The sequence below is a fragment of the Azolla caroliniana genome, unplaced genomic scaffold, assembly GCF_043228905.1.
Source record: "Azolla caroliniana isolate FFs.n. ecotype wild unplaced genomic scaffold, voAzoCaro1.0.p SCAF_3, whole genome shotgun sequence".
NCBI lineage: Eukaryota > Viridiplantae > Streptophyta > Polypodiopsida > Salviniales > Salviniaceae > Azolla > Azolla caroliniana.
In genome coordinates, this window is record NW_028230438.1 from 4,358,672 (window position 1) to 4,386,301 (window position 27,630).

General features: G+C 37.3%; 3 protein-coding genes across 5 annotated transcripts in view; 1 reads left to right on the forward strand and 2 right to left on the reverse strand.

Annotated features, from left to right (window-relative positions):
• LOC147865959 (membrane steroid-binding protein 1-like) overlaps nucleotides 1-16,661 on the forward strand; it is a 62,552-nt gene extending 45,891 nt beyond the window's left edge. Inside the window, exons 2-3 of the mRNA XM_087316300.1 lie at nucleotides 13,653-13,956; nucleotides 15,817-16,661. Of these exons, the coding sequence (XP_087172426.1) occupies nucleotides 13,664-13,956; nucleotides 15,817-16,270 (747 nt within the window). The 5' untranslated portion in view covers nucleotides 13,653-13,663 and the 3' untranslated portion in view covers nucleotides 16,271-16,661. The remainder of the gene's footprint in view (nucleotides 1-13,652; nucleotides 13,957-15,816) is intronic.
• Nucleotides 16,662-17,888: 1,227 nt separating this feature from the next.
• On the reverse strand, nucleotides 17,889-19,799 carry LOC147865964 (uncharacterized). The gene is made up of 4 exons (XM_087317484.1): nucleotides 19,307-19,799; nucleotides 18,760-18,858; nucleotides 18,306-18,419; nucleotides 17,889-18,152 (listed from the first exon to the last, which is right to left on the reverse strand). Exons 1-4 carry the CDS (start codon nucleotides 19,622-19,624, stop codon nucleotides 18,003-18,005), a joined length of 681 nt encoding a protein of 226 aa, XP_087173610.1. The 5' UTR covers nucleotides 19,625-19,799; the 3' UTR covers nucleotides 17,889-18,002.
• Nucleotides 19,800-23,401: 3,602 nt separating this feature from the next.
• Nucleotides 23,402-27,410, reverse strand: LOC147865965 (uncharacterized). 3 transcript variants are annotated; one of them, XM_087316302.1, is made up of 6 exons: nucleotides 27,214-27,410; nucleotides 26,722-26,773; nucleotides 26,297-26,421; nucleotides 24,869-25,183; nucleotides 24,438-24,607; nucleotides 23,402-24,138 (listed from the first exon to the last, which is right to left on the reverse strand). In XM_087316302.1, the coding sequence occupies exons 2-6, from the start codon at nucleotides 26,764-26,766 to the stop codon at nucleotides 23,675-23,677; spliced, it is 1,119 nt and encodes a 372-aa protein (XP_087172428.1). In that variant the 5' UTR covers nucleotides 26,767-26,773; nucleotides 27,214-27,410; the 3' UTR covers nucleotides 23,402-23,674. The 3 variants fall into 3 exon arrangements, with proteins under 3 accessions (XP_087172428.1, XP_087172429.1, XP_087172427.1); XM_087316303.1 differs by having other exon boundaries at nucleotides 27,243-27,407; XM_087316301.1 differs by lacking the exon at nucleotides 27,214-27,410 and having other exon boundaries at nucleotides 26,722-27,183.
• Nucleotides 27,411-27,630: the final 220 nt, after the last annotated feature.

The window sequence follows — 27,630 nt, forward strand, 5'->3', positions numbered from 1 at the left end:
ACATGATGTTTGTCTTTGTATATTCGTTTATAATCATGTATTCCACAGGGAATTTAGGATGTGGATGCGTGCAAAAAGATGGAAGTCTATGAATTGCCTGAGTTTATCAACATGTGTTATCTGGATTTTTTGTATCTATCCATTGCCTTGGTAGCTGGATTTCATAAACATGATGTTTTTTCTATTCATTGCTTGTTGATCTGTTTCATAGACATGATGTTTTTGTCTTTGTATATTTGTTTTATAATCATGTATTACACAGGGAATTTAGGATGTGGGTGTGTGCAACAAGATGGAAGTCTATGAATTGCCTGCGTTTATCACTATGTGTTCTCTCAGTTTGCTAATTCTAATCTCATAATCTTATGAGAATGGATGTGTTAGGCTGCATTCAATTCGTCTCTGTGAAGGGGTTCTTCACAATTTAGGAAATGAACCTTTTTTTTCCCTCTCTCCTCTTTTTCTACTGTTGCCTTATAAACTAAGCAAAAAAATACACTTATTTTTTGTCTGTAATGAATTCACAATTATGAAATGGATTGTTTTCTTTTCCCTTTCTTATGTTTTTCTACACTCCTCTCTCCATAAACTAAGCAAAATATAGACACTTTTTGTCTGGAATGAATTTTCTTTGTCAATGGACTGGGGACACATTGCTTATAGAGTAAATCAGAATTCCCAATTATTCTTAAGCGAATTCGCCACCAGAAATGGATAAAATTATATATATATATATATATATATATATAGAGAGAGAGAGAGAGAGAGAGAGATCTGCCCACCTCTCAAATGTGTCCTTGCCTATTAACAAGTTGGTTCAAACGAATAAAGAAAACTCTTAAGAAAACCAAATGAATTTGAGATATATTTACTCAAAAATAATCCTTCTAAGGAGATCCAATGATGAAGTCACCCTCCAAGATAAAAAGAACCTTGTTCAAGTGAAAGCATAAACAAGTTACATGTTTTATAGTATAATTAACACTATATATACTTAACTAGTATATAATGATGTGAAGTTGAATGTAAACTAAGAAATGAGAAGTTTGTCTGAAAAATAGTCCAGTGTGTTGAATCAACTGGCTTAGTCGAGAATTCTGCCTAGGTGCCACAACGAATGTGTGCCCTAGTTCTTGCATGTCGATCACAGAGGGCTGCTTACATCAGTAAACAATGTCTCTCTACCCATGGGTTCATAGTATGTGGGCAGCATGTACAGAATGGCTCCAGCATAAACAAGAATGTGTAACTAAATTCTAATAAAAATAAACAGGATATAAGAGAAAGTATAGTCCTAGAAAACAACAAAGGGTAGTTTTTGTAAGAATGTACGCCAAAATCATACACTAAATAGTTCTATCCATTTAATCTTATCTCTGAAGTACATGTGAGCTTTTCAAATGCAATGATTCATGACTATTAGCTAGTAGAAACTAAACTACACCATGAAAACCAATGCCAATGGTTATCAACTTTATCTTAGAGAAATTAAGAAATATGCCCCACACTCCAAGTTACCCCCTCCACAAATTTAGTACTTGTGGGTTCTAGAATGTGCTCCATAGCCTTGATCTGTTAAAATTGGAACTTATGAATAAAACCTTGATTCTCCAGGTAAATATGATACATCAAGAGCCATTACAATATACAACTCCTGCTCAAAAAAGGTCCTTACTAGCATATCATGCATAGTTCGGTACCATATCATTTGTCTAGCAACAAGCATATTAAATCTAGGGAAAACAGGCAGCATAATCTATAAATTCTGATTGTGATGATTGGCCCTGTTAGATGATGCAAATCATCAATGTTTATGAGGTTCATAATAGTTTGGAGTGATTGCCCAAATCGGACATATCAGAATATATATCATCTAACTAGATATAGAGAGGACATGGATAGCCCAGAATTTAACACGGCAGGATGGTTCAATATCAGTCCCTAAAGTTGTTTATCTAGCTACCTGTTTTCACACATGCATCATTCAATCCTCGTGAACGGGTAGTCACCTCATCCATGCTAGGAACTCTTGAATCAGTCTCTATATAAATCCATCCTTTGAGAAGATCATAAAATGATCTTTGGAGTAGTCATCTTTGAGGGAGGAGGTTTAGTCCCAAATCTAGGGTCTTGGAACATCATTTTATTAAAGTCTTCACTTTGGCCTTTTGGTCAACATGAACTGCTTAAAACTGTCCAAGAAGCCCAATGGTTAAATGATCAAAGTATAATGCTTGTACACATACGAGAAATATCCCTAGAAAGCTCCAGGGAAGAGCTACTGGGACAACAGGTCATAGACTACATGAAGAGAGTCATTGGAGCCTATATACCCCCAATATTGTTAGCTGACCCAATATGCAAATAAGTTGACATTAAGAGAACAAAAATGAAGTCCATGTACAATCCACCTGAGAACACCCAAATACACTCAGTGAACTTCATCATGGCTCCGCTCTACCACACCAATTAAAATCAAATAGCCATGTCTCCTCATTACAACTCGCCATGGCCCCAGACCCATCCCATATATCACAATCAGTCTCCCTTGGCGTTAAAATGATGCTTATTTATCTGCTTCACACATATCAGATATACACTTTTTGATTACCTGTTGTAAAGCCACCTTAACCATGAAGATCAATATCATGGATATTTAGGAGACCTACAGCTTATATTTTTCTTTAAAGCATGTGTAACTTGAATTCACCCATATCTGTAATCATGATTTGTCTGATAGGACAATTTCTGCCATTAGTAGACCCTAATATCCTGTCTCTCAATATATATATAAATGTATATGTAGATATTCTTTATTTGCCAAATTTTAGGCCTTTCATTTCCAAATTCACATATTTTAGAACCAAAATATAAAGCAAAGAAAAAGCAAAAACCTGGTTTATGCATATCTCCGTTCCACAGCTTCTGATCATCAATTGAAATCGGTTCAAGTACAGAGGAGAGAAAAAGGAAGCGAAAGGGATCTCAGTACACATAATCCAACTCTTACAGATGCGGAGCAGTTTATTATCTGCGTGCATGATAAGATTTAATTGAAAATTTGATGGAGTAAATGACATTCTACCTTCATCTTCATTTAACATATCCGTTTAACATTTCCATTTAACATCTTCACCTCCATCTCCATTTAACATCTCCGTTTAACATTTCCATCTCCATCTCCATCTCCATCTTCATCTCCATCTCCATCTTCATCTCCATCTCCATCTCCATCTCCATCTTCATCTCCATTTAACATCTTCACCTCCATCTCCATTTAACATCTCCATCTCCATCTTTATCTCCATTTAACATCTCCAGCTTCATCTTCATCTTCACCTCCATCTCCATTTAACATCTTCATCTTCATCTGCATCTCCATCTCCATCTCCACCTCCACCTCAATCTCAATCTCAATCTCCATTTAACATTTCCATTCTTCATCTCACATCTACATCTTATACCTTGCATCTCCATCTCAATCTCCATCTCCGTTTAGCATTTCCATTCTTCATCTTACATCTACATCTTACACCTTGCATCTCCATCTTCTTATTCTTCATTCTTCTTCAGGTTGGGTGTCCCCCCACCTGAGGGTTTTGGGCAAAATCTTTTAAACATATTTATTAAAACCCTCTCAATGGAAGGAGGAGGAGGTTGGCTTCGGTCCAAAATTGCGGGCATCCCACGTTTATTTTAGTCAGCACCCGCTTCTCTTTTCTTTCGAGCCGGCCATCGAAAAATGTTGGCCGAGAAAATGGATCGGTTCATATTGAGATACTCCGTGGAAAAGCTCACGAAAAAAGGCCTTTAACTCTCAGATGAGTACCCTGACTAACCGACATCTAAAGCTCTCGGTATACATACTCGTTGGTCGTATAGGCGTATATATGCATGCGATATTATACCCAAGTTGACATTATCCTACCCTCTTTTTTTCATAACAAGATAAAATTTGCAAATTGCTCAAGAGTTCTTGTCATTTGCACTTGATTTTGAAGAGTCTTTTTACGATTTTCTCTGAATTGCACATTTTTTACTCCAACAACTCGATTCTATCATTATATGTTGAAAACCCCTCTTTTATAGATAGATATATAGATATATGCTTTTGTAATCCATAATAGAAAAGCGTTGAAGATTGATAAGAGGGCAAATAAGTCCTACCTTGTTAGTTAGCATTGCCCACATTTTCAACAACTCGATTATACGTTATATGTTGAAAACCCGTCTTTTATAGATATATAGTTAGATATAGATATATAGATATATAGATAGATATAGATACATGCTTTTGTAATCCATAACAGAAAAGCGTTGAAGATTGATAAGAGGGCAAATAAGTCCTATCTTTGTTAGTTAGCATTTGCCCACATTTTCCATGTTGGTAACAACTTAATAGTGCTACGGGGAAACCTCAATGTTGAGATTAAGAAAAATTCTAAAAATAACATGACAACTTTTTGAGTCATGATGGTCTCTATTTCATTTCTCTTTCCCTTTAACCACAAGTTTATATCCACCTTACATGATGATTAGCGTGGCTCCACCCTTCATGTACCCTATACATAAAGCATTATAGGTTATAATATTTGTGATTTCTATTGGCATTGAATCCCGTTATACTAATGTTTTTCTTCTTCACTTTCCTTTTAACCACAAATTTATACCCACCTTACATGATGACTCTTGTAGCTCCACCTTTCACATTCCCTATATATTAAGCATTATAGATAAAAAAACATTTGTGCTTTCTATTGGCATCGAATCCATCTCTACTAGTTCTTTTTCTTCTTCTCTAATAGAATGTAGGGGTTAAATGCATGACTAAGGTTCTCTACCAGACAACCTTACACACCATCCCATTTCTCTAAAACAAAGCACGATAGCTATGAGTATCACACTTTGATACTAGGCTCTACCTGAATCACATTCGTCTATGCTTTCTAGTATTCTACACATCTTCGACCAAAATCAATCCTAGCACAAATTTCCCTCACAATCACAATGTGCGCTCTTGATTGCAACTTAAGGTGCGAGTATTCGTGAGATCCTAGGGGGCAACTTAAGGTGTTTTGCATAAGGCTTTTGCCCAAATCTCTCATTGGGTGCATTTCAATAGTTAACAAGGTTATGCATAACAAATGCATTGTACAAACAGTACAAAACTATGGTAAACACTAATGTAACAATGAGCATTCATGTTTAGTGTGTTGGCCTTAAGAAGTAGGCAACATTTATTCTCACAAATGGCATATTCAAATCGTCACTCTAGTTTAGTATGGTGTGCATACATGGAAGGATGTGAGGTTTGTTCCCCAGGATTTAGTGATGCCTCCATGGGTGTTTACAACATGCCATTCAGTCTTTGCACCTCATGACTATCATGGATGAGGTCTAGCTTGGCTATCTATAGGAAGGTTTGTAAGGTAGAGTCATACAACCCATGGATGAAGTTATGCATGAGTTTTTCTTCAATCATCTTGTCATTTTTCTCACACCTATTGGATTGGAGCATCTTGGATTGTCTCTTTCCCTTCTTCTTTTAGGTAGAGGAGTGTGTCAATTGGGGTCCACTTCATCCCTCTTCGTACAAAGTTGGTAAAAATGCTTCTTCTACATAAAGAAAGTCATTCCAAACTTCATCTAGAAGCATGCAGTGTCACGAAGATACACATGGATGTGAAATATGTATGAGTGGCACCGTAGGGGGCCTAAACCAAAGAGGATGGGAATGTATGAGTGCCACCGTAGGAGGAGGAGGTGATCAATGGCAAGCTTGAATCAAGCTTAGCCTTCGATCAAAGGTTGGAGTTGAGGGTAGCATTAGACTCGTGGCCAGCCTTCACTTAGAGGCTAGACTCGAGGGTAATCTAGAGTCAAAGGCTCCCAGTTCAACAAATCACTAATTTGTCCCCTACTTCATTTGAGGGTAAATTTTCACCAAATTACAAACTTGTCTCCCCCCTTGGACATTGGCTCTAATTGGCAGGATGGGTTCAACTTCCGTCGTCCAAAAGTTTACTCATAACCATGTAACTTCCCGCTCAATGGTTGGAATCGCAATCCAAACTTTTGTCACAACCCTCAAGGCAAAATTTCTGTATGGACATGGCGAGTTTTCAAGTGTGGTACATAAGGGATTCACTTTCGTCAAATTTGATCTAAATTCGCAAATTTGTGTGCTCCAAGCTCACATTCCTAAGCCGAAATATACATGGCATTATCCTTGTTTGATAACAAGTAATTAGATAATATATTATTAAAATTAATCTTATAAAAGTATCAAAAGGTCTATAAGTTCGTTTAGATATAAACAAGATAACTCCATTCCGTGGAGTCATTTGATTGCAAATAAATTAGAAGATAAAGATATTATATTCTAAACAAGATAACTCTTGGCTCTAGTCCATGGACTAGTTTGTTTGCAAATAGATTAGAAGAACGTCTGCTTGACCTTGACTCTTCATAGTTCAAACAAGGCTCGAACCCTTACAATTCCATTTCTAAAGTTAATGCTTACTAATTGAGTTATGTCTTTTTGTATGTTTAACTTTTCATTTTATATGAGTCTCAGAGTTTGCCTTATCCTTCAACCTTTCATATGTCTTTTGTTTGATGTATTCCCCTTTGTAAGCTTCCCACATCACCATAGAGGAACTAAACTGTTATGTACACATAACGTTGGTGAGGGTATGTCACTAATATTTACATTAGTGAAGGGTATGTTCACTAATGTTAAAAAGGGGCTAATGTGATTGGATAGAAGGAATGATAAGTGCATGCACTATCATGATTTGGACAACCAATGAATGGAAAGCCTTTTAGAAAGGCACATCTATTCAAGGGTCCTAGGAAAAGGCATAAATATGACGCTTAGCTACCCTCATAAGGACATCACGTCGGAAGGTTGTTGTCTTAGACACCAGTGGTGCAGGCTAGGCTTTCGTCTCAACGATTGTGTTTATCTCTTCCAAGGTATTAGTCATCCTAATATCCGGCGGTATGGGACATCGGTAGTAGGTTGGCTACGTCTAGATCATACCTCAAGGGTGGTCAGGTGGAACAGGTTCTTCTATCCAATCTATTTTCCTTCTTTTACTTTACTTTGTTCTATTGATTAGTAATGTGATTGGATAGAAGGAATGATAAGTGCATGCACTATCATGATTTGGACAACCAATGAATGGAAAGCCTTTTAGAAAGGCACATCTATTCAAGGGTCCTAGGAAAAGGCATAAATATGACGCTTAGCTACCCTCATAAGGATATCACGTCGGAAGGTTGTTGTCTTAGACACCAGTGGTGCAGGCTAGGCTTTCGTCTCAACGATTGTGTTTATCTCTTCCAAGGTATTAGTCATCCTAATATCCGGCGGTATGGGACATCGGTAGTAGGTTGGTTACGTCTAGATCATACCTCAAGGGTGGTCAGGTGGAACAGGTTCTTCTATCCAATCTATTTTCCTTCTTTTACTTTACTTTGTTCTATTGATTAGTAATAGACTCTATGATAGAAGAACCCGTCCCCCCCCCCCCCCCCCCCCCCGAGCTATGATCTAGACATAGCCAACCTACCACCGACGTCCCATACCGCCGTATATTGGGATGACTAATACCTTGGAAGAGATAAACACGATCGTCAAGACAAAAGCCTAGCCCACACCACCGATGTCTAAGACAACAGGCTTTCGTCATGATGTCCTTATGAGGGTACCTAAGCCTCACTCATATTTATACCTTTTCCTAGGCCCCTCGAATAGATGTGTCTTTCGAAAAGGCTCTCGATTCATTGATTGTCCAAATCATGATAGTGCATGCACCTATCATTCCTTCTATCCAATCACATTAGCCCCTTTTAACATTAGTGAACATACCCTTCACTAATGTAAATATTAGTGACCTACCCTCACCAACATTATGTGTACATAACACAATCGTTGACTTTGTCATCTAAGATGAGACCAAAATCGGCAACTCTCATCCAACAATGAGTAGCTCATGGGTTTATGTTATTTGCTTGAACCTTTCTACATGATCCTATGCATTGTTGGCTCCCATAAAATGGGGTAAAAGCTTACTTATCTATCTGTGTCGACTTCTTGTTATTTTTATCATGACTATCGAGGGCAAAAGTCTCCTTTCCCAACCTGCTAAGGTTAACAACAATGGAATGACGTAGAGAACATTGACTAATTATAGACTATTGTAATATCCTTATGTTTGCTTTCTGAAAGTTACTTCTTACTTAAGGCATTCTTCTTGAGAACCACCTCAAGGTTGATGTGCAACGATGTACCACCATCTACACGTTTATTAGCAAGAAGGGAGAGGGTGAGCATATAAACCTTCATTGTCCCACTAATAACCCTAAATCTACTAGCATATATATAAGCTAATTAGTCAAGAAAAACCTAATCCATCACTTTATGAATTTGGCATGATTAACAGTACAGCTAAATGCATGGGATACTTTACCATGTTTAGGGACACTCTTGGGTGAATGAAGACACAATATATCACCAACACTACTTAAATAAAAGTACAAGTTTAGTGAAACATTAACCCGAGGCTTAAGATTAGAAAAGTGATTTACGGACACATAGAAACACTTAGGCTTGAGATCTAGGGTTTAGAACGAGGAAGAACCTCTACAAGAAGTTTATAATTTCACCTTTATAGGCTTTTCTTATTTAACATTATTATAACTATGTCCCTTTCACATTTGGGGTGTATAAAGGTTTGCCATATTACCTTTATGTGTGGCTCATTCTCTCTATTGTCCTACATTACCAAGGGGTCTCTTATGTACCCTTGTAGTATAGGAGGTGAGATGTTTGGTGGATACTCAGTAATTGTTTTACCATTTAGATGTCGACGAATGGTTTGTTTGTACATTTGTCCTCTTATCATTTACTAGCCTTTCCTTACCACAACTCAAAGGAGGAATTTTGTGTTGGTTGCATCTCAGTGTTTTGGTCATTTGAGCGATGTTTTGGTCGTATGAGCGATGTTTTGCTCATAGAGGACGGTAATATATCTACGTCTTGTGGCATTACAAATTCAATTTCTTTTATCCACCTTTCTTTAACCTTTCATATGAAACACATGTAATTAAAAAGTAAAGGTTGCCATATGTACATATAGTTGTTCGTTTCTTTAATTCTTGTTCTCCATCTCTCATTATGGCTCCAAGGAGGTTACTTTTAGTTAGTTGTAATATGATGTCTTGAACCCATGACCGAGCGTATGTTTCTCAAATAGATGTACCACACATATTTTTTCATTATTCATGACATTGTCATTTGGTGGGTAGAAAGTAAAGATGTTGACAAAACTCACAAATTTTATATATTTCCTAATACATAATAGGGAATAACAAGAATTGGTTTTTATAACTTGGGTTCAAACCTTCCCTATCAATAACGTGACCTAAGTTTACATTAATATTAAAATGGATTCATGCAAATCAATATCTTCTTAATATATGTAGATAAACTTAGAAACTCATTTTTCTCTATTCAATGGCTGAATGAGTTATGATATGCATAAATACATGATAAAAATATAGTGTAATTCATGTACAAAAGAATCCTAATGTGGTTTTGTGCTATCTTCATTCTAGATGCATCACATTTACAATTAAGGATCAAGCCATCTTAGAAAAGGTTTCATTTTGAGGGATGCACTTGGACAAGATAAAGAGAACAAAAGGATTATGCAAAAAAACGATGGCTTTGCAACTGTGAAAAGACACGAGGGGAAATGAAGCCAGAAGAAAGAAATAGGTAGAAGTGGTGAAAGATACATGAGCAAGTACATGAATTCACATAGATATGTAGTGTGAGGCAAATGGTCAAAAGGATTGTCTTTGTGTAGTTACTAGGCGTGATCTATTTTTAATCGGCAAAAAGCCACATACCTTCTTCTTCTTTTGTTGAATTGTTGTCCGTGCTTTCGAAGAATTAATCCAACACCTTAGTGAAGTTTAATATGCTACCAATTGACCAAGATTTGAGCACTAATTAAGAAATGTAATGTTGATTAATGAAGGTATTGTTATGCATTGGGGGGTTCAATTAATCCACATCGACAAAGTAGAATGTTGTGAACTGAGGAAATGTGTCAATTAAGTAAAAATTCAAATAAAACGATGTGCTTAACCGCTCTCAATCAAATAGCATCACATGGTTTGATAAATTGAATAAGAAGAAACACTCAACAGTTTTGGAGAATACAAGAAAGTGTGGCATTTACTTAGAGAATATGAAATGCTTAAGTGTAAAGGAAAAGAGAAGTTGATGTTGAGGGTTTATTAGTACATATGGTAAGTTGGTTCATTATTTGAGAGGTGGATTGATTTTTCGAAGATTTCAAAGAAAAAGTATAATGAAGGAAATTTGTGATACTACGTGGATGACCATATCAACACCGATCCTCGTTTCATTGTGGATAGGTTTCTTGTAATGTTTTGTTCCTAGTTATCGTATCGAAATAATCCAAGGGCAAGTTTTCGATGCAAATTTATGTTCATCAGAGGTTGATTTCCCGGAGGAGTGGAACAAGTCCTCAATTGGTCGCCAATTGAAAAAGAGTTTTGGGATGATGGGGTGACATTATAGTTGAAATATTTAAGATGCATGGAGACTCGAGAGCTGTTGAGGGCTTGTTTTACCAAATTATTTCACCAAGTTCTAATTATTGGAGATATATGCCCAAGTCTATGATGGGATGACAATAATAAATGACATCTTTAAGACATGCAAAGAGTTATTGAAGTCTCATTATACTCCGCTATTTCAACAGGTTTTGTTTATTGGAGAAATGGAAGATGGGGGTTATTAAACTTTTTGCCAAAAGTTCCCTCTTTCTTTCTCATTGCTGACCTATTTCAATCACAAAAGTGTGTATAAAATATTCAAGAAAGTCGTAGCCAATATGGATTTGTTAAAGCACAAGATAGCTTGTCAAACATCTTGAATTTACAAATAACATCAAACTATGCCAAATAATTTGGTAAGGGGTCTATCATGATATAATTGATTTTAGAAAGCATCAATAACCATCGTAGTTGGTCCTTTGTAGTTGGCATTATGATAAACATGTGTTTTTGTTTGAGAATGTCATGCATTCTTTTTACTATAGGGTCACAGTCTTCATCATCAAAATTGTGCATTTATTTTGGTCATTGAGGCAAGGATATCCCGTAAGCCCTCTCTTGCTTGCAATAATGAATCATCCCACTAAATGAATTTAATGTTGCATTTGGATTGACAACTTGCTACAGAAGCCTTAATGAACAATTTCATTATGTTTCTCTACTTTCATGGTAGTAGAAGTGTGAAAAATTAGAAAATGGTTTCTCATGGGCTTGGGGATGAAACTTAACATGAATAAACTGGTTATTATGTCATTTGTATAGCAACACTTGGTAGAACCTAGTTGGCAAGAGGAAGTGTTCTTTAATCTACTTAGTGTGGAAATATCTTATGCTCAACTCATAGTATGGATTATCAAGAAATCTTGGATGTTCCATATCATATCTTAAATTCTCCTTTGTGTAAAAGTCCTTATATTGTGATAATGAAACCAATATCATCTATCCTGATACCAAAAGGGATAGGCATGACATGACTTAGGTGGATTGGAATCATGCTTGCTCTCCTAAAAAGATGGCTCACCACAACTCTTCTAAACATTACAAAACATACAAGACAGATACGAAGTTTCTATCATTGCAAATATTTCCTGAGCCACTCGACCATAGTTAGAAATTATGGCTCGTGATTATTGAGAAGGTAGGGCTCTCACATGGTAAAAAAACCCTTTTTAGTGTCTTGGGTGGCATCAATTAAACATTTAATGGCAACATAATTTATGTTTTTTCTAGTTGCCATAGTTCATCATGCACAAATCTTTTGGCGACATTACAACTTCTCCAATGGAATGCAAAGCAATTTCTTAAAGAAACTAGTTTAACCAAGTCATAGGATTAGGCTTGATTTCACTACATGAAGCAATTCTTTTGTCACAAAAAGAAAGATGTTGGCAAAAAAAAAAACCCAGAAAATATCCTTTCATTAGTTATAAACAGTTATTACAAGAATGTTGACCAACCGTCAAGCTACCATTGGTATGTTGCACTCTTTCTTGGGTCCCCATCCCTAAAGGACAAATAGTATCAACACTCCACCACTCCATAACCTAGTTATGTGATTGGTGGTGTAATCCTGCGTTGAGCTACAACAATGTGTCGTCCAATCTTAATCGAGTATGTACTGAAAAAAACCACACATTTTTTCCGCATGGTCAAATGGATCTTTCCACAAGAATTCCCCCGGATCCCATTGCAACCTTATCAAGGGTTTCTTTTCAAAAACTCTCAATTTCCAATGCTCCTTGACTACATCAATTTGGAAGTCAATGATCCACTTAGATCCGTCATAATCAAGGACCAAGATGTTGGCATTTCGTAGGCGCCAAAACATTATGAGCTCATATAGGAGACGACTAGAGATGATGGAATATTTAGGAAGCCCTTGACACAATGTGTGGAACTTGTATCAACCTTGGTTGTATAATGTATTAGCTCTTCAGGGATGAAATGCCATTGCATCATATTCATAGTAATGATGCTTGTTGTAGGGTAACAATTGAGAATCCTCCACTACATGATAACGTATTCGAAAGGATGAAGAATGAGGATGCCAACGATATGTCAAGTGAGAGGTTCTCAATGGAGGATGGCACTTCAAGCTATCATGAGCAGCCTACCAACGACGGTAACGATAAACTAAAGAGTTGCGACATGTGCTTCTTCTACAATATATGATCATTTGGAGAGCGTATTCACACACTTCTTCATTGTCCAATGGCAAAAACACATACGGTTGTACACTTGTAAGTATGTACTATGTATATGTGTGTGTGTGTACATATGTACATATGTATGTAGTGTGTGTATGATAAACTAAAGAGTTGCGACATGTGCTTCTTCCACAAGATATGATCATTTGGAGAGCGTATTCACGCACTTCTTCATTGTCCAATGGCGAAAATGCAGACGGTTGTTACACGGGCAAGTATGTATATGTGTGTGTGTGTGTGTATGTGTGTATGTATGTACATACATATGTGTATATGTATGTAATGTATGTATGTATGTATGTATGTGTGTGTGTGTGTGTGTGTATTGAATGTATGTATGTATGTATGTGATGTATGTATGATGTATATAGTATGTATGCATGTATCTATGTGTGTGTACAGTACAGTGTGTATGTATCTATAGTTAGAGGAGACATGGAGCCTAACTAAGCTTAGCCTGCTAAGACTAAGAAGGGCTCTGCATCTACTTATAAGTTATATATATATAGCAGTAGAGATAGAAGAGTGCAGAGGATGTTTAGAGGCAATCCAGTGCCTGTGTGAATCACTTCTTCTGCTCGAAGCAGAAGGGCAAGATCAGGAAAGGAACAGATCAAGAGCTAAAGAAGAAGCAGAAGAAGAAGAAGAAGAAGAAGAAGGAAGAAGAAGCAGCAGCAGAGGAGGAGGAGAAGAAGAGCTGAAGAAGGATCAGAGCTAAAGAAGAAGGAGAAGCAGAAGCAGAGGAGTAGAAGAAGAATTAGATATAGAGAAGAATCAAACAAGCAGAGGAGGTAATCATGGTTGTGGGCATCATCAGAGACGTACTTGCTGCCATTCCCGTCTACACGGGCCTGTCGCCTGTCGCCTTCTTCACCATCGCTGCCCTCCTCATCACGCTCTTCTATGTGGTCGCAGGTTTCTTCGCTCCTCCCCCCACCCCTGCACCTGTCGCCCGTTACGAGCCGCCTCCACCGCCTGTACAGCTGGGCGATGTCAGTGAGGCTGAGCTCCTTGCATACGATGGCTCTGATCCCTCCAAACCCCTCCTCATGGCCATCAAAGGACAGATCTACGACGTGTCTCAATCCAGGTCCCATTCTCTCTCTCTCTCTCTCTGTCACTCTCCTTCTCTGTATATCTTTCTTGTTTGCTCTTATTTGCCATTTTTCCCTCTTAAAAGATGTCAATTTATCTTTCTTTCTTTCCATCTCTTCTCTGTGCTTATGTTCCTCTCCATCCTCTCTGTTTTTCTTGTATGCTTGATTCTGCTTCTTTTTTCTGATCTTTCTTCCTCTCCTCTCTCTCTCTCTCTCACGGTCTTGTGTCAGTAGGTGCTGCCTGGAAATTGGGATTTGTTCCTGCAACTTGCCCTGATTTTTAAGAAATTAAGATTTCACTGCGTAGACATGTATCCTTTAGGGATATTTATTTCCGCCAGTACTGTTTATGCTCAAAAGTTTAGGGTTTTGTTGTTTGTTCTCAGTTCTGATTCGTAAAAGTCATGAAATATCTCGGATTTTGCCCCTGTAAGAACGGAAACCTAAGTAAGGGTTCTATTCATGAATTATTCCTCATGACATCTCAGAGTACATGCTTACTGTGTGTCACAATACTTGTTTTAACTCCTCATTGTTATTTTATTTCTTTCTGTCTCTTTAGTTTTTTTGAATTGTTTAATGTCAATATAGGGATGGGTTCTTCTAGAATCTTATTCCAAACACTATTTTGCAAATCAGGGTTTTCTTGAGATTAATACTGATTTGCAAAGTAGGGTTTCTGTTCTGTCAGCGTACCATGTTGAAAATTAGGGTTTTATGCATGGAGTACTCATGTGATATGAGGGTTATATTCCTGTTTTAAGCCAACTGATTTGCGAGTATGTATAGGGTTTTATTCTTATAAAGTACTATTTGTGAATCAGAGTTTCACTCCTTTTTAGGATTTCGTTTCTGTATGATTACTAGTGTTTCTCAATCCAGGTTTGTCTGTTATTGCCTCCGACAATCCGCTTTCTGACATGCTGTTTCTGATTTAATGTCCCTTCACTATATATTCTCATGCCGATGCCCTAGCTTACATCCAGATGAACCCTGATTCTGGAATGAGTGAGATGTGCACCTTACTCTCACACATTAAAAACAGTTACTGGGGTTTGGGAGGGAAATAGAGCAGTGAAAGAGAGAACGTGATCTATGTCGCATCAAAGTACCAGAAATAGAATAAAGAGTCACTTTGGAAATGCCCTGTATATGAGAGCGCGAGGCATGATTTCCAAGGGTTCTGGCAAGTGTCGAGTAACTTTCAACAACTCCTAATACAACTGTTCATTGCTGACGGGCTCTAGGGATGCTCTTTGCTTGCCTACGTGAGCACAGATCCAAATTCTTGAAGATCTAACTATGAGTTTAAGGAACATGTATACATCAATTTCTAGGGGGTTTCAGGGATATTGTAAGACTGGTGTGTTAGGTTTGCAGTCGGTAGGCCTTTCTTTCTAAGTTATATTACTGTAAGTATTTGTAAGGATGTGTTTTTTAGAAGACTAAAATTTTAGGGTTTCACTGCGTGAGTATGCATGAATTTCTAGGGTCTTATCTATAGCTGTGTAGATGTCCATTTTGAGGATTTTATTCACAGCACATAGTAACAAGGATGTGATATATCAATCGATTAATCTCTCATATACTAAATGTATATAAGTTTCCAGTTGTAAGGATGTGTTTTTTAGAAGACTAAAATTTTAGGGTTTCACTGCGTGAGTATGCATGAATTTCTAGGGTCTTATCTATAGCTGTGTAGATGTCCATTTTGAGGATTTTATTCACAGCACATAGTAACAAGGATGTGATATATCAATCGATTAATCTCTCATATACTAAATGTATATAAGTTTCCAGTCTTCATCAAGGGTATTTTCTCTCATATGCTTCAAAACTTTAATGTTGGACAGGGCGTTCTATGGACCTGGTGGACCATATGCACTATTTGCAGGCCGAGATGCGAGTAGAGCTCTGGCCAAGATGTCGTTTGAAGAAGTTGATTTGACGGGGAACATCGAAGGTCTGAACGCAATGGAGCTGGACACTCTTCAAGATTGGGAATGGAAGTTTATGACAAAATATGTGAAGGTGGGACAGATACCGAGCGACAAGAACAAGTCAAGTGAGGCAGTTTCGACTCAGGAGGGTGGAAACACAAAGGATGAGGAAGGTGTTGAAAGCAAGTCAAGGGAAGTACAATCTGTTCAAGAGGGTGAGAATGATCAAGATGGTGGACATGTGGAAAGCGTGAAAGATGAACAAACACAAGCCAGCCCGGACATAAAGTCTCAGGAGGAGGTACCTGCGGTCGATGCCTCGGCTTCTTCAAATGGAGATGTGAAGGTCAAGGAAGAAGAAGGATAGGGTCTTTTTTAACAAGTAGTAAGCTAGTTTCCTCCTGTAGCTAAGCATATGGCATCTATATACAAAAAACACTATTTATATCCCATGTTTTCCCATGTTTTTAAAGCTGTTGTAACACACTCCAGAGCTTGATATCACAAAAACTCTATAACAACTCTTATGTCCAAGCAAAACAATTTTCACTTAGAAAATAACTCTCTTTGTCCTAAGATTATTGTTCCATCTTTTATTCTTGTTCCTCCGCATGATGTTTTTGCTTTCGTTGTCTTAAATCTGGTATATGGGAGATTGTATGATATTGGATATTATGTGCTCAAAAGTTCTGCGGTAGAGAAAAAAGCAAGTATTTGCTAGAAAAGTTTTGATGCAATGAGATGGATTCTTTGGTTGTTATTGCTTAACATTGTTTCACTAACTTCAGGATGCTGATTTATTGTTTGAGTAAGCTAAATTAGTAGCATGTGTCAGTTCACACCATGCCATCTGTTATTAATTATGTTTGTGTACATTGATGCTCTTGTTTGGTATATTTCATTTGGCCTTTATTATTTCATCGTGTTTGGTAGTATATATTTATAGCTCAAATAAAATTGTTTAAAAATTTTCCTTGTCTGCTGGTTATTTTAGGACTAGTAATGAGGATTTAGGTCAGATCTTCATGTGGATGTCTGTCAGGTTGATGTTTTTGTTATCTTATCTCTGCCGATGTACCTGAAAGACTAGTTGATACCAATCAGTGATCATTCTGTCTAGTGACATTAGTATGTTTCAGGTAATATGTTGACAATTTAGGACTATCAATCTCTCTATATTCAAGCTCCCGTCATGCCCTTCCTCCATTTTCTATCTGCAATCGTTGATTGATTCAGCCATTCCTGTCCTCAGTGATTGACAATTGTGACAGCTGGTTATCGCTCAGTTATTGGCTATTGGCCGCTTCTCTGGCCGCTTCTCAGCGCAGCGATTGCCTATCTACTGTTGGCCCTATTATTACTCAGTGATCAGCATGTTCTTTTAATTCCTTTAATTTTTTAAGAATTTTCTGTTGCTGTGAGAGATATAGCTGAGGTAGGTTCATCATCCATTTCATTATTCACTGGTTTCTTAAACTGATTTTTGAACTTATTGTTTATTTTCTGTAAAAGGTTAATTGTTCTATAAATAAAATGTGATAGCTGTTCCTGATCCTTGGGCACTATTGAACAGTTCTACTAAAACAGCTATGTTTGTGAGTTTTAAGGATTTGGGTAAGATCTTCTTGTGGATATGTCTGCCAGGTTAATGTTTTTGTTATTGGATCTTACTATCTTAGTGTGGATGTCTGCCAGATTGATTTTGCTTTTGTTATCTTATCTCTGCCCATCTACCTCAAAGATTAGTTGATACCAATCAGTGATCATTCTCTCTAGATTAGGATCTAAGTGCCATCAGTATGGTTGAGGTAATATGTTGGTGATTTTCAGACGGTGATGAGACTGGATAATATGTTGATTGTTAAAAGAAACATATAAGGATGTGGACACAAGATGAACAGATGATCAAAGATATTCTTCTAATATAAGAGACCAAGACAAAAACAAAATTTCATTCTTTCAATTATACAAAAGAGACCAAGACCAAAACAAATTGTCATTCTTTCAATTATACAATGCGATTACATCACGAAAGTGTTGCAAATGTTTATGTATATATATAATGATTTTGTAGCAAAAGGAAAGCACAATTCCTCACTTTACGTGCGACATACAAAACTCGCTTTCATTCTTTGAACCACACCTCTATGTTCCATCGTAGGAAGCTCGCCCACGGCAATCATATATTGAACACGGTCCATTATTTCAGCTAACTCTTTCTTCTTGGTTTCTTCAATTTCAGCTTTCATCTAAACAAAAAATGCCCGATCAAATTTCCAATTGTGGTTTAGACATGCAAAATTTCGTGAATGTTTGTTTGGAAAGAGCAGGAAATGATGAGATCTAGTTTATCTCTTACAAGCTTGACAAGAATACTGGAGGTTTTTCTTGCTGGGGCTTACCCTTTCAGCTCGTGTATATGCATTGGCTATGGCTTTCTCTGTCTCCTCTTGAGCTTTGGAATTGATCCGATTTGCTTCCTCTCGGGCTTTAGCAAGTATCTTTTCCGCCTTCACCTAAACATGATCATATTCATTGTCACAACAGTTCCATATGAATTCTTGAATTTTTTTCTTTCCTTTTCTTCACACTTAGATTTGACATAAACCAACTGTATAGCAAAATCTGTGTGGGCTTCATACAATGAATGCATTAGGATATCGTGATCTAGTGACGAGATAAAAAAAATTCATTCAAAAAAATTCATCACAATCGTAACGATCTAGTGATGTGAAGTGAAGCGATGAGATGATGTGTGAGAGTGGGGACCTAGAATGATGAAATACAAAAAGTGAACAAATGTGCAAAAGAAAAAGAAAGATAAAGAGTGAACAAAAATGCGCAAACAAATCATACAGTTGCATTGCGGATGACATTCTCAGCTCGTTGTTCTTCGTGTTGTTTTGCTTCTAATGCTCGGGCCTCGTCATGGAGTCTTTGCCTTTCAGCCTTGGCCTGAAATCATGAACAAATAAATTTATCAAGCATCATAGAGAGATGGAAAATACCGACACATACACACATACATATATACATATAGATGTCATACATATATAAGATACATACATCCATACATCCATACCTACATTCCTACATAAATATAGATACTATACATATATAAGATACATACATACGATATGTATGTAGATACATATTATTCATATGTATACAAATACAAGCATGCATGTATGGATGCATGCATACATCCATACATGCATGCATGCATACATGATTACATCCATACATGCATGCATACATGATTACATCCATACATGCATGCATACATGATTACATCCATACATGCATGCATGCATGCATACATACAAATACATACAGTACATACATAAGACAGAAAACTCGGGTATTTTCTTGAGAGATTATATGTATACTTGTGAAAACTTACAAGGTTCTTCTGTACACTGGCTTCCACTTTTCGGCATGCAGCTTCTCTGTAAGCATGGGCTTCAGCTTCGACGCGGAATCGGTGAGCCTCGGCGAATGCGGCTGCTTTTTCATTGAGGGTTTCTGAATGACCCATACAATTACCACCACCATTAGCATTGGCATTACCATTGGTACCATCATTAGTAAGGCTATTACTGACACCATGGTTGGTGGTAGGAGCAGTATCCGTGGTAGTAGTAGTAGTAGTAAGGACCATAGCTAGGGATGATCCATGACCATTCGGCGGTGCCATGACACTTGCAGCAGAGGACATCATCTCCTTCCCTCTCTCTCTCTCTCTCTGTGATTCTTTCTAATTCTTTCTTTTCGATTGTATGTGAGTGTAAGAACGCTAGGCTATTGCTCCATGACTGAATCCTCGTCTGTTTTCTTCTTCTTCTTTTTCTTTCAAGAAATTGCTCTTATTTCTTCTGCTGCTGCTTCTTCTTTCAAGAGATGGATGTATTGCTCTGTTTCTTGTTCTTTCAAGAGAGAAACAAACAAACAAACAAATAAATTTCTTTACTTATTTCAGGTAAATTAATTACTATATACATATTTTTTCTTCTATTTTTACTTCTTCTTATTAGAGATTTAATATACGTATACATATACATATACATAGATACACACACACACACACATAACAATCGGCAACGGTTCGGTTCGGTTTGAGAGGGTCCAAACCGAACCATTAAAAAATGTTGAAACCTGAACCGAACCGAACCGAACCGCGAAACCTTTAAACCGAACCGTTAAACTTTTCAAACCGTTAAACCATTAAACCGTAAAAACTGTAGTTTCGTGGTTTGGTTTCGGTTCTCAACATAGGTCAAATTTATTTTATTTTATTTTTAAATTTATAATATTTCATTATTTAGAATTTTTAAAATTTTTAAGATGTTCCTAAAATGTGAGAATAAGAGTAAAAATGAAAAGATTGTTTAAAAATAATTTTTCAAATTTTTTAAATTTTTTTAAAAAAAATTAAAAACCGTTTAAACCGCGGTTTTTGACTGTTGAAACCGAACCGAACCGTTTAAAAAAGCCTAAACCTGAACCGAACCGTTGAAACCGTTAAGCCGTTAACCCGCGGTTTCGCGGTTCGGTTCGGTTCAAACCGAACCGTTGCCGATTGTTACACACACACACACACATACACATACACATACACATACACATACACATACATACATACACATACACATACACATACATATACGCATACACAATCACATACACAATCACATTTATGCTTTGAACCTCATTTAGTAGGAATGGTGCACTTTGGTGTCAATCGAGATTAACAGATACACCGATACACATACACAATCACATTTTATCCTTTGAACCTCATTCAAAACGAATGATGCACTTTGGTGTCAATCAAGATCAGCAGATACACCGAGCATGCCTACATTTAAAACCTGGAAAGTGTATTGTCTTGGCCATCAAGTGCGGCGATTATAGATGGTGGCATTATATACCCCATATTTCAAGGATGGTTTCTTAGTAATGTATAAAGTGGTGTGGCTCTCCTTCATTTGATCTCAAGTATATCAACTCCATCATAGGATTTATCCATTATGTTTCCTTGTTAATCTATTTGTTCCTCTCCTTGCTGCATTTGTTATTGTATCCTCATGGATCCTCATCCTGTAGGTTGTTCCAATGTACATCACATGATTTGATTCCACACATACTCTTGTCCCCTATCCGAAATTCATGAAAGTTGGTACATACTTCCTTCCTAGTTGAAATCATGTACCTCCAAATTGACAATACTATACTCTAGAATTCCAACACGACCCTGATTGTCCACATTGTTGTGTCGACAACCCAAACTCACCTAGTGGACAAAAGTCAACTTCTCGAAAGTAGATGGCCAAAATTCGGAGGAATATGAGGAGGAAATTGTCTCAAAAATTACACATGCAAAGGTAGGCAGAATAAGAACATATGAGCAGAACACAACCTTGAATAATGTCTATTTAATGCAACTTTTATATAAGATTTAGATGTGGAATATGATTTGGTAGCCCTTTAGATAAACAAGTTCAACAACATTGTTTGATCATTAAAGGATATTAAGATGGGCTTAGATTTGAAGATGCATGTTGTGATGCACTAAGGTAATATTCGGTGGTATGCAACTCAATGATCTATCTTTACCCACCTCCTATGGATACATGCACTCACCATAGTGTACAACTCGCTCCTCACAAAAATACATAGACGCAACAATCCATAATGCATACCTCCATGAGCTTGTGTAGGCAAGACCACAATTTTTATGTGTCATCCCCCCAAAAAAACATTTTGCCAAATCATCCACTATCGAAACTAATGTTACACCAATAAATGCCACCACTGACCATCATCAACAACCTAGAAGCCCCATGCCTCTACCAATTTGACATAAATGCATCCTACAAGAAGTTCTAGAGTGCTTCGGGATGGACACGGAGACAAAAAAAGAGATCAAATCAATCATAAATGACGAATGGCCACAAGTCGGTTCAATCATTAATAATGTGGTCATGATTTCTCGGGTTTCCCATTTTTATAACACACCAGTTCTCCTCACATGGCTATTTGGGTTCTATCTACAAATTGGAAAATACAAAATGTAGATTTGTACATATACCTAGAAATATGTTTAGATGAAGTTAAGGATGAGCAAGTACTAATTCACTAAAGCAAAGAAGATGGTACATTCTTGATCCACTCACGAAATAGTCGAGCCCTCAAGCTCTCTAGCTCTTGCCATTTTTGAGGATTTGGTTCATGTCAATTTTAATGATAACCCATCCTGTGTTCACGTACCCCACATTTTTCGTAAATGGCCAAATTTTTGTACAACATAGTTGACATATTTGACCTTGTTCAATTACCCTATCATTCCCCAACATTTTCATAGATAGCATAATGCATTGTTAGAAACACATGCTAAGGGTCATGAAGTTCTTTACTCAAAACTACATCAACAATCTGGAATTTACAACAACTATGCATCCACCTCAAGGACTTCATTTTGAAGCGCTAAGTACCATGATTATGCCCACCATCATTAGGATCTTGCTTTCAATATCAATAGATGTTCCACTTGTTCACAAATTGCAAGTCTTTGGAACCAGGTCCAAATCATGCAACCTGCTTGCATGACTCAAGACAATGGTGGATACTAGGTTCTTTCACTAGCATATCAAATTCCATCACCAGCCATTTAGCATAACATTCGAGATTGAGAATACATAAATTGCTTACCAACACAAACTTCCACTACATTTCAAATGGCCCACAAATCAGAACACATCTTACCTTGCACCTCCACACACATCAACCACACATATTAATTCATTTGGCAATTTTTAAGTACTAAGGACGAATACAAGAGCAACATGGCTCACAAACTCATTGTAAAGTTTCATCACATTTAAACAACGCTTGGGTGATTTACTTGCTTTTTGCCCATTTCATTCGACTTGGATAGTTCTATTATATTACCTACCTATCTATATTAACTACATTTGATTAAGCAATATTTCATCATGAGACTCCTTGAAATCACCATGATCCCTCCTCACCTCTTGCAAATAAACACTCCCCACCCTATTTGCAAGCATGCACCAATCATACCATAACATCAAAGCTCCCTCTCTCCACTCCTTAATCCCTCCCATTATCTTTAATAGCTAATCTAATATTACTAATCCATCTCTTCTAAGAATTCTTGATCGGGGAACAAAAAGGTTGTTTGTTGGTATTATTTCTTCAATATGATTTCATTCCATTTTCTCCTCTCGGAAATGTATTGATATTACCCCCAAATAAATCAACAAAAACTTGCGTAATTCATCAATAATTCCTTTTAACACGATCAAGAACAAGGTAATTCATGGTTCCTAATTGGATCGACTACTCTCAAAAACAAATTTGCCCTTATAAGTCAACTCAACGCTCTAGAAGCCCTAGATCTGAAATATATTTTGAGAAAGGTTAACTATATAAACTTGGAATCCAACCAAGATTGATGACAACACTCAGACATTCTAGAAACCTTTACTTTTCATATAACACTCAACATTTCGTGTATCGTCTAGAAATATAGAGTAATTTTCGCATATCACCCAACATTAATGGGTGTTTTTTCATGTATCATCCAATAATGAAGTGTAGTTCCCGTATATCACCCAATATAAAGGGTATTTTTGTATACTGCCCAATATGAAGACTATTTTCCATACATCACCCATTTTCAAAATTGTCCCTTATTATTACTATAGTGAGATCCTCATAAAATCTTGAATGATAATGGGGTGTTACATCAGATAATCTCCCGCCTAATAGAGAACAAAACCTTCTCATCTTCAATCTTCATTTCGCACGTGAGGTTGAGCTCATCGATTTCTTCTCTCACACTACGCATCTCGTCATCGTTGAGCCATGAAGAGACCTTGAGAAGAGCAAACTCTTTCCCTTCATCAATGAAGTATTCGAGTGCTATATCACCTTTTAATGTTTGACACCTTGTGAAGTGTTTCAGCCCTACTATGGTTGGCATTGTCTCCAATGAGCTTCTATCAATGGTGAAAGTCTCCTCATTGAAGGCTCGTATAAGGTCCTTTATAGCACTCGTCCAAATGGGTTGAGCAAAAGCGAAGAACTTGTGAATGCTTTGAGAAGGAAGTGAAACCTTCCCCAATTTTACCTCATCTGGGTCTCCTCTTCCATGATAATCTGACCCTCCAAGCTTTAAGAGTTCATAAGTCTCAGCTAATGTTGAAAACCCTAAGAAGAAGAAAAAGGAAGGCAAAAATCATTGAAAAAGTGGTCTTCTCTTAGAAAGAGAACATAGCATCATGCATCAAGTTAGGAACTCTCAACCTCTATTGAAACCAATGGCATTATCTTACTCAAGGTTTGAACTCAAAAACTTCTTAAGTTAGTCAAGGTTTTAAGTCAACACCTCTTTAGTTAATCAAGGTTTGAACTTGACACATCTTAAGTTGAGATTAAGGACATATTATGTGAGTGTAAACCAATAACATTATGGAGAGACAAAAGAGAAGGTAAATCAAGAGACTCACCATTTGGTTTTTTATCAGCTCTATAGACTTCCATGGCATGAAGACCAACAAGTTTCAACCTTTTCACAAGGGATAGGGGATCTTTCAAGGACCAAGGGTGAGCAAGGCAAGCGATTCCTCCAGTCTCTATCACAAGCGACACTGCATCCTCCGCGGACAAAGCAAATCCTCTGCATGAAGAAAATGCCATTTATTATGACATGGTGCACATGGTCTTCACTTGGGTGCACAACAAATAGCCCTAGAGGTCCATCAACCATTAATTTGGCTTTAAGTGTCCATCAGTTACAAGACAGTGCCCACCATTCAAATATCATAGAGATAACTAATGGGTGGTGCTCGAGTAATTTCCGATAGCTTATAGGCATCAAACCCTTAGTGTATTCTTATAAATGACAAAAAAGAAGTACATAGAGTTCTCCTCACTTAACTGTTCATATGCAGGACCTCCATCATACAAGTACTTGTTAAAAGCTTCTCTGAAGGTGTCCACATGCCCAGCCTCTAATAGGGCCCTAGCAATGTGAACCCTGCCAGGGGCAACACCGACCCCTGCCATCGCAACAACTCTTCCCCATGTTATCGGTTTCCCTAAAGATGTCAGCTTCCTGACTATCGACTCGGCTCGACGAACACGAGCCTCACGGATCCCCGATAACACTTTCTCAAGCTGCTCGTACTTTGTGGGTCCGCAGCCACTGTAATAACCCAAGATGTGAACAGGCTCTCCATAGCCATTCTCCTTCCTAGTAGGTCATGCATACCACAAACACAAAGATAAAGAATGTTGAATTGGAATTGTTGGTATAAAAAAGATGGCATTAAACATGTGAAGAGTTAGACACTGTTTCATCTATCATGTTTTTTCATATATAGCTTTCATGAGCATTATAAGCTTATTGTCTGTGAGGCTAGGTAGATTATATACTTAGATACTTATTTAATTTTTCACCTCGCCTACATAAGATCATAACGTCCATAGTTTTAGACACCATTGTAATCTCCCTCACATTTTCCCCCTATGCAGGGTTCATTCATAATGAGCTTATGTGTCCAAAAGACAAAGGGACATTATACACTTAGCTAGCCTTTCTATTCTCCATCTCCCCTACATAAGCTCATTATATATGTCAGGGGTTGGGGAGTTCTAGCCATCATTTTATCATCCTCAAGTTTATTATAAGACTATGAATCTACAAGGACATGAGACATATACACATCGCTAGCTTTTCTTAATATCTGCCTCACCCAAATAAGCTCAAAACGGTCAGAATCAGGAAATCGTAGTTTTAGACACCAATTTATCTCCCTCAAGTTTTTCCACCATATGGCATTCATTCATTAAGCTTATTTGTGGATAAGCTCTTATGTGTGGATAAGCTCTTATATGTGGATAAGCTTATTACATTTGGATAAGCTTTTTATTCTCCATCTTGCCTACATAAGATCATACTTTCAGTCAAGATCAGGGAATTGTAGTTTCAGACCCCACTATATTTTGCTCATGTTTTTCGAGCTCATGAATCCGCAAGATCATTGAACATTATAGGCAAAGCTAGCTTTTTTATTCTCTGTCTTGCCAGCACAAGTTCATAGTGTAAGAAGTGCAGGAGGAACATTTATTTCTAAAAGAAAACAAAAAAAAAATTTAGCCTTTTTAGAAGTATCTAAGGTAATTGGGTAGGCTTGTTATGAACAATAACTCATTATGTTCAAAAAGGATTTCATTGTTAGATTCATCACTAAATTTAGCCAACCATTAGCCACCACAAATATGAAGGATATTCTTCGAATTCATCCAGCAAATAATGCTTCTAAGCTACTAATTGAGACCAAAGATTTTATATATATATGTATACCATGATCCCACTATGGCACTTATTTCGACTCCTGGGATCAACCGGATACCGAGCTTGTTGGCAGCCTCCAATGCTTCGGGTACTCCTTCCATTGTATCATGATCGGTTAATGCAAGAACTTGTACCTAAAACCAATTCAACAAAACAAGCAATTAGATATATTTCGCAGACATACTCGTTTGCAGTTGGTCATAGTAGTTTGACAGAGGTCAAGGTAGGGCTAAATATAAACAGCATTAGCTCCTAGGTCAGGAATTTGGGCTGATCAAAGGGTCCTAAGAGGTCAATAATCTCGAATCCAAATAAGAAAATAAGATATGTGGGATGTATGGATGGTGAGAAGATGGGAATGGAGGAGAATTGATTAGTTAGTTAGGTTAGTTAGGTTAGTTAGGAAAGCTAGTTACTGAGGTAAGGTAACATACCCCGCGCGAAGCAGCTTTCTCGACAAGCCGAAGTGGAGAGAGCATACCATCACTGCAAGTAGAGTGAGTGTGAAGATCAATGATTGGGGGTTTATTCTCTATTGGTGATGATGATGATGTAGGGAAGAAGCCAGCACATGAAGAAGAAGAATGATGATGATAATCCATGTGAAATCTAAGGAAGAGAGGGAGAGAGGGAGATGAAAATTGTCAAGAAGTATGGTTCATTACCCCACATAGCATCATCATCATTATCATTATCATGATTCTAATGGAGTTTTGCCCTAGATTTACATCAATAACAGAGGAAGAAAGGAGGGTATATTGGTTTAAACAGAAGCTTAAGAGAATGAGAGATCAATGATGGGTAGAATGAGTAGTAAACGTATACCTGTATATATATATATGGAGATGGATGCAAATATATGTATTTTTTTTTTATATGCACAGATTGATTGATTGATTGATTGATTGAGAGAGAGAAAGAGATACCAATCCCTCCATATCTGTCAAGCCCATGCCATTAATTTGATGTCATTATCCTTCTTCTTCTTCCTCCTCTTATTCTTCTCTTCACTGTTTAGAAGAAGTCTTTACCCCCCCCCCCCCCCCCCACCTCGAACAGTGACATTTAACTCACAAATCCTTCTTGTCTAAGGAAAAGTGAAAACAGAGAGAGAAGACGGGGACGGGAGAAGGCGAGAAAAGCCAAAAGCAAAAACACCAGAAAACAAAGAAAATCAACGCAGACAGAGGAGGGCCTGTCCTCCAGTTCCTTCCATCCTTTCTTCTGCTCTTTCTTTTTTTCTCTTTCTTCCCTGGTCCTATTCAAACCATCTTCTTCGTTCTTTTCTTGCTTTCCATGCTCTTTTCTTTTGTTCTTTTCTTTGGGCTTGTCCTTCTGAGCTT

What these genes read in the sequence shown, in the direction of transcription:
- LOC147865964 (XM_087317484.1), bottom strand. Translation starts at nt 19,624, where the DNA reads ATGATGTCCTCTGCTGCAAGTGTCATGGCACCGCCGAATGGTCATGGA. An exon ending in CCAGTGTACAGAAGAACCTT is followed by an intron (nt 18,859 to 19,306) that starts GTAAGTTTTCAC and finishes TCATGATTTCAG; the next exon opens with GCCAAGGCTGAAAGGCAAAG. An exon ending in ATGTCATCCGCAATGCAACT is followed by an intron (nt 18,420 to 18,759) that starts GTATGATTTGTT and finishes GATCATGTTTAG; the next exon opens with GTGAAGGCGGAAAAGATACT.
- LOC147865965 (XM_087316301.1), bottom strand. Translation starts at nt 26,889, where the DNA reads ATGGATTATCATCATCATTCTTCTTCTTCATGTGCTGGCTTCTTCCCT. An exon ending in AGTGCCATAGTGGGATCATG is followed by an intron (nt 25,184 to 26,296) that starts GTATACATATAT and finishes ATGACCTACTAG; the next exon opens with GAAGGAGAATGGCTATGGAG. An exon ending in GGAGGTCCTGCATATGAACA is followed by an intron (nt 24,608 to 24,868) that starts GTTAAGTGAGGA and finishes TTCTTCATGCAG; the next exon opens with AGGATTTGCTTTGTCCGCGG.